Source organism: Chaetodon trifascialis, chromosome 19 (genome assembly GCF_039877785.1).
Source record: "Chaetodon trifascialis isolate fChaTrf1 chromosome 19, fChaTrf1.hap1, whole genome shotgun sequence".
Classification (NCBI taxonomy): domain Eukaryota; kingdom Metazoa; phylum Chordata; class Actinopteri; order Chaetodontiformes; family Chaetodontidae; genus Chaetodon; species Chaetodon trifascialis.
This window is the reverse complement of record NC_092074.1, coordinates 9,816,628-9,831,001: the sequence shown is the minus strand read 5'-3', so window position 1 is coordinate 9,831,001 and position 14,374 is coordinate 9,816,628. Positions and strand designations below refer to the sequence as shown.

The 14,374-nt window shown below is 44.1% G+C and overlaps 1 protein-coding gene across 1 annotated transcript; it reads left to right on the top strand.

Annotated features, from left to right (window-relative positions):
• The first annotated feature begins 2,043 nt into the window (after positions 1–2,043).
• LOC139347727 (E3 ubiquitin-protein ligase pellino homolog 2) lies at positions 2,044–11,584 on the top strand. Its single transcript, XM_070987480.1, has 7 exons — positions 2,044–2,405; positions 6,863–6,992; positions 7,385–7,486; positions 7,858–8,055; positions 8,252–8,437; positions 8,549–8,754; positions 8,883–11,584. Exons 1-7 carry the CDS (start codon positions 2,326–2,328, stop codon positions 9,265–9,267), a joined length of 1,287 nt encoding a protein of 428 aa, XP_070843581.1. The 5' UTR covers positions 2,044–2,325; the 3' UTR covers positions 9,268–11,584.
• Positions 11,585–14,374: the final 2,790 nt, after the last annotated feature.

Here is a 14,374-nt window from a genome sequence, read left to right as displayed (position 1 = left end):
TCATTTCAGACACATTGGGACAGGAGCAACAAAAGGCTGGGAAAGATGTGGAATGCTCCAAAAACCCCTGTTTGGCTCATTCCACAGGTGAACAGGTTCATTGGTAACAGGTGATAATATCATGATTGGGTATAAAAGGGGCATCCTGGAAAGGCTCAGTCGTTCACAGGCAAGGATGGAGCGAGGGTGACATCATGGAGACTCTGTCCATGTTTTATGCAGTCTATGGTTACAACAGGGTGGCCTTGTAGTGAAAGAGTGCATGGATGAGACTGGCTTGCCTGCAGTCCAGACCTGTCCACCATTTAAAATGTGTGGTGCATTATGAAGCACAAAATACAAGAGAGGAAATGCCAGATTGCTTGAAGTGAAGCCATATTTCAAGCAAGAATGAGAAAAAAAAAATTCACCTCAAAACTTCAACATTTAGTGTCCTCAGTTAAAAGCTTACTGAGTGCTGTTAAGAAAAGGTGATGCAACACAGCAGTCTGCCCCTGCCTTCAACTTTTCTGGAACAGGTCGCAGACATCAAATTCAGAATGAGTGTCTATTAATCAAAAAAAAAACAAAAAAAAAACTTATCTGTTTGAACAATGAATATCCTGTCTCTGTGCTGTGTTCATCTGAATATAGGTCAAAAAAGGATGTTCACTTCAATGGATTCTGTTTTCTTTTAGCCTACATTTTACACAGCTCCCTAACTTCTTAGGAATCAGGATTGTAGATTGAGGGTGTGGTTGTTTGGTTTGTCTTATGCTGAGGTCATGCATGAATCATCACCCCTTCCAGTATCCTGAATAGTCTCCCTGTGCTTGCAGCACCTTTGCTAATGTGTGAGGGAGGGCCATGACCATTTCCATTTTGAACATATTATCATATCACTCAGGTAACATCCGTAAATTTGCACAGGCAAATGTGAAAATGGCTTATCTAATAGCGAGGGCCAACGTCACTGCACGCTGCAGAGCAACATGCAGCATACTGCATGGCGCCTCTGTGCCTTACCCTGCATGCAAGCCACGACATGTCATACCACCCAGCCTGAACACAGGCTACTGTCCCAGATGAAGGCAGCTATGCCGCTGCTGAGACTGATCAGGTTCTCTTACTGACACCCCAGCCATGCGTTGTGTTCAAAAAGCCTGCAGCGAAGGCTTTGCTTTCTCTCTCATCAAATAACAATGAACAGCAAGCAGGTTGTTGGAGGGAAATGTGCCAAGTATGTGACAAGGCAGCTGTATCTGACCCAGCTGCAGGTTTCTGTCCCTTTCAGTCATGTCACTCAACTGTCAAGTATGACAGCACAGAACACATGGTGGAATACAGTGGGTGTGCACATGTAAAACTGATGCTTCCACATACAGATTAGTGTAAATAGCTACACTTCATAGACTGGAAAGTTGTACTTTGCAACTGAAGTGCACTGCCCTCATGTGGTCACAGTATTATGAGTACACAGGCACCACTCTTTGTGTGTGTGTGAGACAGAAAGAAATACATGTAGAGAGGTGGAAGAGTGGGCTCCAGTCGGCCTATATCTGTCTCCCGACTCCCACATGAAATGCAGACATGAAGAAAAGAAGGTGTCTAGTCTGGGGCGCAATGGTGACCCACATCCGAGCTCCACCACACCCCCCGAAGCATCTCATTACGTCAGACTCCATAATCACCCACGAGATCTGAGCTATATGATTTCCATACGTAACATCAAACGGCCTAGTCTTTTACTTTAAATGTGCCAGTACGCCTCCACATGCCAGGGGATGTGGGCACTTCCTCTGGATTTCGAAATGCCTCATTTTATTCTGTCAGTGGGAGCCAGCGTCTCATCAGGGCTGCATCCATTTCTGATTCAATAGGAGGGTCCACGCTTTAATGCAAATGAATATTGAATTCTGACCATGTTTTTGTCTCCTAATCGCTAGTACAGTATTGTCAATCGTTACAACCCCGACAAACGTGTGTTTGTCCTTTTTGAAGAAACCATGTCAACTATTTTGGGACATGCTTCCACAACCACCCCCGCAAAATTTGGTACGCCCCACTCTCTGCCGTTAGCCGTTGTTGTATCCTTTGCTACTGAGCAGATATGTTGCGATACTAACTAGCTACACACCGGCGTTAAAGCCACGAAAAGATGCGCCTTCACGGGATTAAAACAATAAAACAAACAAGAAGAAGTCCGGAAAAACTTTGCCCAACAGTGCCCAAACTTTGATAGACTACGACCTAAATCACTTCCCTGCACTTTCGAGTGTGTTAGCATTGTTTTATCCCACCACTTTGCCATTGGACGCGTTTTTTCCCCTGGAGCAGTCCAGTCTGATGAATTCACCGAAAAAAGACGGAGATGATGATGTGCCCGTTAAAGACCCGGTAAAATACGGCGAATTGGTCATTTTGGGGTAAGTCTCTTAAAACCTAAACTGGTAGTAAAATTGTGTAGGACGGAGAAAAGCTCCATAGGCAAATGAACGTTAAACATGTAGCGGCACCATCAGCACAATAAACCAACAGATGACGTGTGAGTTCAGCTTTAATCCACCGCTCTGACAGAAAATCCCCTTTATCGTCGTTTTTCGGACAGAAAAGCCACTATAGTTACACATTCTAGCTCGTTTTTCATTTACTGTCCTTTGCCATTGAATAGCACCAGTCTGCGGCTTTGTGGTAATTATACAAACTTAACTTCATGTTCCAAATGAAGGCATATTCTCTGAAAGTATGCCACCGTATTGTTTCCACAACCTGCGTGGTGCGTTTGAGTGTAAAAGGTGCGAAATCTGCTGTGGCCATAGCACGTAAGGCTACTACGGATGTAGCCGCTTTTTCATCAATGGTTGTAGTGGGGGTAAGCAGCGCTGGATCGCTCGGGCTGAAAATCCCAATGATGTCATACTATGCCGGATCCGAGATTGCTAAAAGTGGGACTGGGGATGATATCATTGTCTGAAAAAAATACGCGCATCTTTCCCATATTAATCACGAAGCCTCTTTTATTACTTATGCACAAACGTCGCAGCCAGATGACCATCCATGCCAAGGAAGGAGGAGGCGGAGAAAAGCCCCTTTACATCACCAGCGCACACAAGCACACAGTAGGCAGGATGTGCTGATGACAGCTACCAGCTTCCACGGCATTTCCACCCCTGCAGCTCCACCACACTGTGCAGGGTCTGCAGGGACCAGAAATGCCACAATACACACACACACATACACACACACACAGAGTCATATCCAGGCTTGCACAGGCCTCCCTCTTGCCCCGCAGAGCTTCCTGTGTATGCCAAAGATAACTGACCTAATGGCCTATCTCTTCCCCTCCGGCTGAACATGGAGAGAGGAAGCTGTAGCCTGCCCACATCAGAATACTGATTAGTCGCCCTCCTCGTCATCTGACTGTTTGAACATAGCAGTCCTTTACACCCTCAGATCAGAGGAAGGAAGTGATCATTTAATGCCCGTCCTGAGGTTTTGGCGATGCAACTTAAACACAAGCTTGCACTGCGGTGTGCGCCACGGTGTGTAATGCACCTCATTGAGCGTTGAAAATGCATTTGCATCAGCTCACTTTAAAACTGTAGTGATTGAGGTGTGGTTTGGTGTTGTTCTGCCAGAGTGACGGCCACAGGCTTGCAGGCTGTTGTGGGTATCATCTCTGCGGTTTTGAACAGGGGCTGTATGATAGCTGAAAAATGGACAGAAAGACCATTTTTCCGTTATTGCAGTTATTTTGTTACGCAACATGATTTACAGCATGTTAAAAATGTCACAGTCTGATTACAGTCATAGACAATATAGTATTAATGTCAATATTAGCATTATCACAGTGGTGATCCCACATCCAGATAAGTGGCGTTAGGATTCAGGCCCATGACCAGTTCATGCAGGTAGCTTTGACAGCAGATACCCGGTGTTGGAACAGGCTGTTCTCTCCACTACTTCCTGTCAGATATCACATTTTCCTGGCCTGTTTTGTACAAGTGTGGTTTAACTTTGCATCTGTCAGCCTTGATGATCACATGCCCCGTGTGGTCGATGCCTGCTTCACTGCAGGCCATGTGATCTTGCAGTGGCTGCCTGCCATCGCTCGTTGCCTTAGTTAGCCTGGACACCGTGTACTTCGCTGCCCCTGTCCAGCATCCCAGCGAAGCACAAGTCACTTATGACCCACTCCACTATGCAAACACCCTCTTGTTTTTCATACTTATCTCTCCCACACCTTTTTTTTTCTCTACGCGTAACCCCTCTTAACCCTGCCCCTGTCGCATTCCTCCATCTCTCACCAGTCCCTTCCCAGCCAGCCTCCCAGTGTTTTGCTGAGTGCTGACTTTCACAGAGGCAGGCCTCCTTGGTGGCTTGCCCTCAACGAAAATAAACCCCGTGTCGAGGGGCAGAGGGAGTGAATATTTCATATTGTGCTTTATGATGTACGCACATGCGTGATGCAGGCCAGAGCTGCCCAGGCAAATCCTGCTTTGTTGCTCTCCCAGTGGCCTTTTCCCTCGACCCTCCACCTCGCCTTGTCTCTCAGCTTTCCTTGTCCTTCGTGTCTCCCTGCACTTTGCCCTTCACTTCATTTCATTCATTCAGCTTTAGTTTTGTGTCTGGAATACTCCTGATAGCTGCTGGCTTTTTTTCCGTCTCTGTTTCTGTCAAGGCGCTGGCCACCTTTTCTCTTTCCATAAGCTGACTTTCTCCTGTGCCCTCTTATCCTCACTCCCATTTCACATCTTTTGCCTTTTAACCAGACCCCTCAGAAGCCTGTCCTCATACATCTTCTTCCCCTGACCCAGTCCTTCTCTTTTCAGCCAGAGGTCCAGTTTGAACTGACAGACAGGGCCATGGAGGGAGCAGGTAGCACTGAGTCATCCTCTGTGATTGGACTCAACGTTTAAAAAAAAAAAAAAAACATAAGAAAATGAGATCTGTTTGAAGGTTATTGAAGATAGCATAACTGATCTTCTCACCAACGCCCTATTGACTATCCTCATATTTGTTGCCCACTGAAAGTGAATTGTGGTCCTGAGATTCATCGAAGTAAAGCTCATTAAAAATGCATAATGTCAACAAACTTTTCAGAGACACACATAGCTTTAACCAGCAACGCCAATTCATGTAGTTTTTACGGATAAAAGGCACTGCTCTCATTGAAATGATAAAATATAAAGATGATATAAGAAAGATAAGTCAGAAGTTTTCCAGCCCACTGCAGGTTTCATGTTGTTTTTGCTCAGCTCAAAACATGCCACCTGTTCAGTTTGTGTCTTATCTGGTCAGAATTTGTGTTTTTTGTTCCTAAATTTATTCAAGGGGAATTCCAAGCTAGCGACGAATGGTTGTTGAGCCTCAGTTCATATTTCGAACAGAACAAGAAAAGTGCCTCAAATGTTAACTGCTGTTTACGAAGCTGCTCCATGTTGGCAATGGCCCCACCTTGTACTTCCCCCTAAATGTGTGTTTTCCCTCCGGTAGAGATTATTTGCATGATATTTATAACCCGTGTATTGAATATATTAAGTATATTGAGATTTTGCAACCAGCAAAAGCTCACTCTCATCTATTGCTTTATCAGAGCAATGCTTTTTATGTAGTTGGCGGTAGTAAAACAAGTGAATGTTCAGCATAGGCCTGCATCGAATAATTATTTTGGTTGTTGATTTATCTGCCCATGGTTTGCATGATTAACTGATTCATGTCAGGATATAGTGAGTTCACGTATTCAAATGTCTTGTTTTGTCGGACCGACACAAAAAAACTCAAAGATCGTCAGTTTACTGTCAGCGAAGACGACAAATAGAATATTCATTTACGAGGCTGAGCCCGAACCAAATGTTAAATGATTAGAAAATGTGTTGCTGGTCATTTTCTGCCATTTGATTAGTTGACTAATTGTTTCAGCTCGAGTTCAGATCAACAATTCTGCTTGTACAAGGTTTCATTTCATTGGGCTGCAGCTAAGGATTATTTTCATTATTGGTGAATCTGCTGATTCTGTTGTCTGATGAGCGCAAAAAACAACAGCTCTTAAAACTGTTGACGATGTCTGACCAGCAAAAAAAACAGCCAAAGTGTTCAATTTGTTACCAGATGAGAGAACATTTTACATTTGAAAAGCTATGACCAGCAGATTATTGACATTTTCATTTTATGAAGTAATTAATTAGTCATTATGGCAAAATTGCTATTGATTAGCTTCCTTATGACAGACTGTCATAGTTTCAGCTTTATTGTTCAAACACTGTCAAAGCAGGCAATGGTGGTGAGGCCACTGTGACACAGATCAGAGCAGAGCCAGACCAGATGCCCTCTGATCTGATCAAGTCTGAAGGTCATGAAAATGATTGTGCACTGCTTTAAAAGGAGTTTAAATGAAGAGCGAGCTCCTCTTCAGCAAGAGTGAGCCTCAAGTACAGACCGAGTGAGCAAGATCAAGTGGTGGTTGTCCTTTTCATTGAGGTTCAGCGGTTTAATATGAATCATGAGTGGCCTGGGTGTGCTGTTCCAATTCGTTTAAGAGTCTGCGATAATGTGGCTGTAAAGACGCGCACAATCATTTCAGCTCACACTCCAGTTGCCGTTATTTCTTCAGACATCTTGGAAGCATCAGTGACATTTTATTTATAGCTTCAGTTTTCCCACAAGTGACGTCAGCTCATAAGTGCAGTATGCAAACAGTGAGCTGACAGCGTCTTTTCCGCCATTAAGCATTCTCAATAAAGCTCGATGAACTGGAACGAACATGCGTGAACTTGTGTGGCGCGGTCTGAGTTAAATTCTAGTCTGGATTAATCTGAGTGTGACGCACTCGTGTTTGCGCTCGCGTATTCATCCTGTTCTTGTTTTTGTTTGCCTCTCTCAGGTACAATGGCTCTCTTCCAAGCGGAGACCGTGGGCGCAGAAAGAGCCGCTTCGCTCTGTACCGAAGGGCCAAGGCCAACGGCGTCAAACCCAGCGCCGTGCACATCCTCAACACACCACAGGACAGCAAGGTACTGTGAATGTGTGTGTATGTGTGCACTGTATGTTGTGTGTAATGGTTTCCTTCCTCTGATTCCCTGTTGTCTATTTTAAATGAGCAAGAGGAAGGATGACTAAGCATGATGACTGGAGCATGTGAGCTGTCCATCTTAGTGTGTGCGTGGGTGCTTACATATGGATGTGTGATTGCTTGATGAATGTCACTTTATGAAAAATGGCATTTGAATGTTTCAGTTGCTGCTTTCAAATGCGACATTAAAGTATGAAACTGTTATGTTATAATCGTTCATGTAGCCACATCTTACAGACAATGTTATTCAATTCGATGCACGAGCATTCAAGAAAAAAAGACTTTTCTAGAAGAGGGGTGCATCAACTCTGCTTGTTGCCATTGTTGTTGCAGGCCGTCCACAGCAGGGGGCAGCACAGCATCTCTTTCACTCTGTCCCGTAACCAGACGGTGGTGGTGGAGTACTGCCATGACAACAACACAGACATGTTCCAGGTAACACAGCACCAAACTCAAGAAAACAGAGGGTCAGCTTTTTCACACAAGTATCGTTTCATGACAAAAATAATCCTGGATTTGTCATCAAGAGCAAGTTTCTCCCAAAATATGCGGTTATGTAATATCATCAAAGGAACTTCTACAGTAGGCAGATTATTTTGGTTCAAAACTGGGACTATTAAGAATAGAGACATGTGTGGAAAATCTCCAAGAAAGTCTATTTTTATGCACAAAGTTCTGCTCTTATAATAGTAACACAGATTTATTTAGTTTCCAACAAATTTATCACTTTAAGACATTTGTGTTAATGAATGGCAGCCAGGTATGTTGCTGGATCACAGTGACAGTTTCTCTGTTATCCCCTGCAGATCGGACGCTCCACAGAAAGTCCCATCGACTTTGTGGTGACAGACACCTCTGGAGGGGGGAAGGAGGGGGAGGACCCCTCCATCGCCCCCAGCACTATCTCACGGTTTGCCTGCAGAGTGGTGTGTGAACGCAATCCACCGTACACAGCACGCATCTACGCCGCCGGCTTTGATTCCTCCAAAAATATCTTCTTAGGGGTGAGTAGGCTGAAGATTCAACATGCAAAGGTTTCCAAAGAAGACTGTATTTTTTTATGTAGAGTGCTGAAGTCATTTAAAACGCTGACAAGCTTCATGAACAAACATCAAGTCAAGGTTTGAAACTCATTTTTCACCTGTGATAAATCGTCTTCATTTGATTATGAATGCTTTGTGTGCTTTCATGTCTGTGCAGGAGAAAGCAACCAAATGGAAAAACCCTGATGGGCATATGGATGGCCTGACCACCAACGGAGTACTCGTGATGCATCCAGAGGGCTTCCCAGAGGACCCCAAGCAGGGTCTGTGGAGGGAGATCTCGGTCTGTGGAGACGTGTACGCCCTGCGGGAGACACGCTCCGGACCCAGCCGGGGCAAACTGGTGAGCCACAGCCAGTTTGGTCACCGTGTCCACGTTTGGCCACATCAAGGGTGTGACCTGATTCTTGGTTCGATTGTAAGCGTGTGTCTGTGTGTGTATCGACCTCTGCAGGCGGAGGGTGAGAGCAGTGCACTACGAGACGGCTCCCTGGTTGACCTGTGTGGTGCCACCCTGCTGTGGCGTACAGGTGAGGGGCTGATGCGTGCTCCCACCCTGCGTCACCTGGAAGCACTCCGCCAGGAGCTGAATGCGTCCCGGCCCCAGTGTCCTGTTGGCCTCAGCACACTGGCCTTCCCCAGCCTGCCACGCAGCCACAGGTGGGAGCCATGATCTGTTTCAAACATGTTATTTTCTGTCCTGAAGCCTGCCTGTAGAGGGCGTATAACCGTCTCTATGTGCCACACAAAGTTGAAAATACCGAAACTCTGTTGATGCATTCATTCAGCCTTGAGGAGCGTCAGCCCTGGGTCTACCTCACTTGCGGCCATGTCCATGGACGCCACGACTGGGGCCAGAGATCCGAGGGAGTGGAGGAGCCAGGAGAGGGCGACGGTTCCACCGCCCGCCGAGAATGTCCCCTGTGCAGGAGTGTGGGCCCCTACGTGCCCCTGTGGCTGGGCTGTGAGCCTGCTGTGTACGTGGACGCTGGAGCCCCCACTCACGGTTTTGTGCCGTGTGGCCACGTCTGCTCGGAGAGGACAGCCAGATACTGGGCGGAGACTCCGCTCCCCCACGGGACGCACGCCTTCAGACCTATCTGCCCCTTCTGCTCCACTGCCCTCAGCTCCCCCGGCTGGACGCGGCTCATCTTCCAGGGCCCCATCGACTAGTCGCCACTCCTCAGCAACCACTGTCACAGTAACAGGAAGAGGCCTGAGCTTCATTCAGGTTGCAAGCGTTGATCAGTGTTCGGTGTGGATTAGTAATTGATGTGTGCAGCATGCGTGTTCTACACTCAGGCCTCACGTTCTCTGTATATAACGAGCACTGTCAAATGTTGTTATTGAATGCAGCTCGAGGCCGAAGAATCCTTCCCCTTGTTTATCCTTTGGTGTGTGTTGATTGGTACAGGATCTGAAGAACAGGTGACAAAGCGAGAATGATAGTCAGTACTGTCCTCTCTGCATGATGTCCAGTCTAATATCCTGTTTTTCATTCCAACCAAATCCTGCACAAGCTGATTTCACCAACGACCCAACCCTTCAACTAGAGAGCATTCTCATAGGTCGAACTGTGCCTGCACAGAAACTCAAACGATGCTGCTCGACTCCTTCCTAAACAACTCTTTTCACTCCATTATCAAATGACACAACCCTCCACTAATTCTATTCTATATGTCACATGATCAAACCGATCTAAACTTGTCTAAATTAGTTTCAGAAGCCATGTATAAGATGACAAGTAGCTTTTTGCACATAAGAAAGGAATGGCCTTTTTTACTTGGCTGATCTGCAGCGTCCCTGTGTCCTTACCTCGGTGAAATGCCACCTCTTGCACTTCTCGGCCTGATATCAGACCGCCTCTGTTTCTAAAACGTGTTGCTGTAGTTGTGAAATGCCACCACTCAACGATTGTTTGCTCTTTATTGGTTGTGGCAGCACTTTGATCAGCAAACATTACCCCATCTGACCTCAGCTCCTGCAGAAACCACCTTTTGTTTCACTCACCACTTATTGTAAGTACATTACAAGGTGAGATCAGAGGCTGGTGCTTCTGCTCTGTGTAAACCATAGTATGCAGTTTTCATCTTTTGTCTTCGTGCATCCTTTTAGTGTGAAATCTATGCAGAGAGACCCCGTAAATGAGACCCCTTGTGTATCATTAGGTTGGAATGAAATTCTGCAGACACTTTGATTATCTGTGAAGCACTAGAGGGAAGAGCACACGGCGCATCTTCACACTCACCTGTTCAGGCCAGATCGTGTCCCGATTATCAGCCAAACAAAGGATAAGCAGTGGCTGGCAATGAAACTGGTTACAGCCCACTTCAGAACTCTCAACAGCAATAATAGCACTCGCATAGATAAGCTAGATGTTGTGCTGCGTTTAGCCAAGTGTTACGTCGGCGGTCACTTCAAGCATGGCTGAAATGGTTTCCAGGTTAAGGGCTCAACCAGAGGCGTGTTCAATCGTGATTTCCTTGATTTCCAAATGAGGTCTTTGGCCGGTTATATGGAGTATGTGTGATGTAACCAAAGCACTAGATTTTAAAGGTGATGCGAGTAAATACCTGATTTATTTCACTACTCGTTTCAGATGCATCAGTCGCCGACCTGCTGACAGATAGCAGCGTGTTCAGGCTGAAAGTTTCTACTGTCATTGAATTTGAACACACCTCTGGTTGCTGAATTATGCTAAACAGGGTCCATGTTAGTGTGATGGAGTGTCAAAAAGGTTTGACCTTGTATAACCTCAAAAGATAACCCTTTTTTTTTTGTTATTTGGTTTCAAAGAAAACTATTTTGTTAGGAAATGGGGCGGGATTTATTTGGGGAAGCGGGAGGAATTCTTTTCGATGTTGAGTGTTTAAAAAAGGAAAAAAAAAACTATTTTTATAATTGATAATTGGTTTTAGTTAACCGTTGTTACTCAGTGTAAGCAAGTTCTGTATGTTTCCGAATATTATCGTGTGGTAGATCTAGGAGAGCTTGTGAGTGAGAAAACGTTGCCAACACTGTGTCCAACAAACACACACTTAACACACTGCTACCGTTAAAAAAACATTGCCCAGACAATGAATGTAGCCAAATACTCAGGCTATATTTAGCCTTCCCTGGTGCTCATATTGAATGGTCTATATTGTGATACTATTTTTGTAACCGAATATTATTGTGTAGCTTGGTGAACTAGCTTGAAACAGTCAGACGATTTCAAAATAGCCTCAAGTGTGGAAGACGTATAATTGATAACACACACACTCACACGGGACTTGTGTCTAGCTTGCATGTGCTGAACGTACACATACAGTATGTACACTACACACACACTTACTGGAAAACTTTTGCACGGTTGATTGCCAACCTGTTGTTCATGCTGAGAGCGTTTTTTTTTTTGTTGTTGTCGTTTTTTTGGCGCAGACCAAGATGTCTTCCGAGTGCTCAGCTGTTAAAACTGCAGCATTTCTGTCTTTATTTGGAAGACCTCTCCAAAAGAAAAAAAGGAAAAAAAATACAGAGAGCCTAAAAAAAAAAAAAAATCCTCATACTTGATAGATGCGTAAGGTTTGTGAATGAGACCTGTTCAGTTCCACTTTGTACTACTATGCTAATATTTTCCACCAAACCACTCCACTGCGGAAAGGCGTCCACGCTTGTTTTCATGTTGCATTTAGACAATCGTGGGACATTTCAAGCTACTGGAAGTCAGCCTGCTGCTTTCAAAAATACTGTATTTTCCATCTGAAGTCTCAATGCAAGATTTAAACTCCCCACAGCGCGGTGGATGATTGACGCGGTGTTGATAATTACTGTAGCTCAGGATAAGAGATTTCCGATTCACAGCTGGAGAGGCCTGAAGGAAGCCCGGCAGAAGACGCTTTGAGCGGAAAAGTTTCACAGCAGCGACGCATTCGATGTGAGAGCCATCACATCACGTATGGGCCAGATTATAGAGGGCATACGGTGGGGTAGATCACCACAGGTCACATACGGGTCATAATAAAGGGGGTCTAGTGAAACAGGCGATGAGAACATCTCGATCAGCTGCCCTTTACTAAGCACGCCGAATCCAGTGAATCCTGCTTTTGAAGATATGTACAACCATTAACGTAACAGCATTGGCATGTGGATGGGAGAACCGTTGCAGCACCCTCATTGGCTTCTAGTTTATGACCTGACTTTTATTTGAGCTGATTTTTCTCTCCCTGTTCTCCGTTTGAGCCCTCTTTGGGCTTTAGGCGTCCGTATGCAATTTCCTTTCCCTCTGTTTTTAGATTTTTAGTATCGATGAATTTTTCCGATCCAGTATTTTAACTTTGGGTTGTTTAATACCAACAGTGACATCATTAGCTCTTCCCTAACAGTTTTTTTTATTAAATATATATATATATATCAATTGACTTTTATTCCAGATGGCAAAACCTCAACTTATGAACTCATCTTACCACAGGTGAGTGAGTAGCTGACACGTATTATACAGCGTAAAACCTCACAGTTAATAATGCATTCCTTTAAATACATCTGTGTTATGTACAGCTATTTTATATTATTTTATATCATATTCTTCTGTAATCGTCCGGTGCACAGACAATCGCTATACACATGTCAATAAACCTGTTAAAAAGATGAGTGTGCGTTGTTCCTCTGGCTGTTTTCAGTTTCCTTTTCTTCAGGGTAGAAAATGCTGCAGACCAAGTCAAGAATGTGTTTATTATACAGAAATCAGCTCATTGTATTTAAATTAACAAGAGGCGCATTCACATATGTTGTGCCAGCAGAGGGCGCTCTCTACCTGCTCTGAAGCTGACAGCAGGGCACACACACACGTACACACACAATGATGAGGTTGCTTTGGGTTGCATCACCTCTTTATTATAATCAACCGTTTTAATGAGCAGTTTTGGCAGTCATGTTCATCACCACGCAAATGCGATAAGACGCCGCAAATGTCTGCAAAATTACAGAACGCTTGATTTAAAATGGCAATTTGAAGGACTTAAGTTCAACCCTGTGCAAAGAATTCAGGATGTCTGCTGAAAGACCTGCTGAGAGTGGTGTTATTCAGAAGTTTGTTGAGAAATTATTTCACACTCGAACCATGAGGAGGCTCTTTTTTTTTTTCTTTCAAAGATCATGAAGCCTATTTCATGGGTATCCTCAGTGTCACATTATGTTTGATCTCTTCCAAAGCATGGGAGGGAGAGCACTAAAATCCTTCTCAAACTATAGAGGAAAACTTATGAACAAAGTAAATTCTGCTACGTGAAGACACACTGCAAAAAGCTGTGATAATGTTCCATGTTGTTCCACGTTTGGTCAGAGAGCTGCTTGTATTATACACTTTGCTCAAATGATCCGATAATAACCAGAACCTTTTACCAGTTTTCAGTGCACTCAAAGTGGCAAAGTTTGCTTTCGATAGTTACAGCTTGAATTTCTTTTTCACAGTATAAATTTTAAGCAATGAAGATGCAGTATTGTGTTTTTTTTTGGGGGGGGGGGGGGGGGGGGCTTCATTCAGAGCACAGAGCTCAGAGATATGTTTTAATGGCAAAGACGCTCTGCATTGTCATTGACAAAATATCCCAGGGATATTGTAGTGACTGATATGAAAAGTACAGGCAAGACAACAGCCGGTTGCACAGTTGAGATCAAAAATGCAAAATGTTCTTCATTTAATTCTTTTTTGATTTCAAGGCTTGGTTCCCAACCAGGGCACAGCAGGTATGTGCCCCATGGAGTCAGCCCTGTGCACTGTGCAGCATATTGTTTAATATAGTTTGATATAATATAATGCATAATCCTTAAATAAAATGTCAATAGGTATATTAAAAGCCTTGAAGCTGCACTAATGTATATGTTTATACAAACAATTGCTCATACTGTAACTGTGTAAACTTTCAGTTCTCTCATCAGCCTTGTTTCAAGCAGCAGCCTGCAGATGGTTTCATTGAAAAAGCTCAGACTGACAAAAAAAAACCAGAGTCTTGCTGATTGCAAGAAACACAACTCCAAATGAGCATTCATTTTGCTCTGTGTATGTTTAACGTGTACATAGGCATCTGGTTGCTAACATGTTAGCTGTATCAACTTCATAAAGTCATAGTATTTCAAGCGTGCATGTGCTTGAGTGTTGCCCACAACTGGCCAAAAAAAAAAGGCTTCAAGGTCTAAACTTGACCGTCATAGTTAAAAAAAAAAAAATTAAAATGATATTGTCTTTAAATGGTGGATGTTTCTAAATTATTTCATGTTAAATCAAATTTTCACAGAGCAAATA

Coding starts and splice junctions, on each gene's coding strand:
- LOC139347727 (XM_070987480.1), top strand. CDS start 2,326: ATGAATTCACCGAAAAAAGACGGAGATGATGATGTGCCCGTTAAAGAC. Junction 2,406..6,862: donor GGCGAATTGGTCATTTTGGG/GTAAGTCTCTTA, acceptor TGCCTCTCTCAG/GTACAATGGCTCTCTTCCAA. Junction 6,993..7,384: donor ACACACCACAGGACAGCAAG/GTACTGTGAATG, acceptor TTGTTGTTGCAG/GCCGTCCACAGCAGGGGGCA.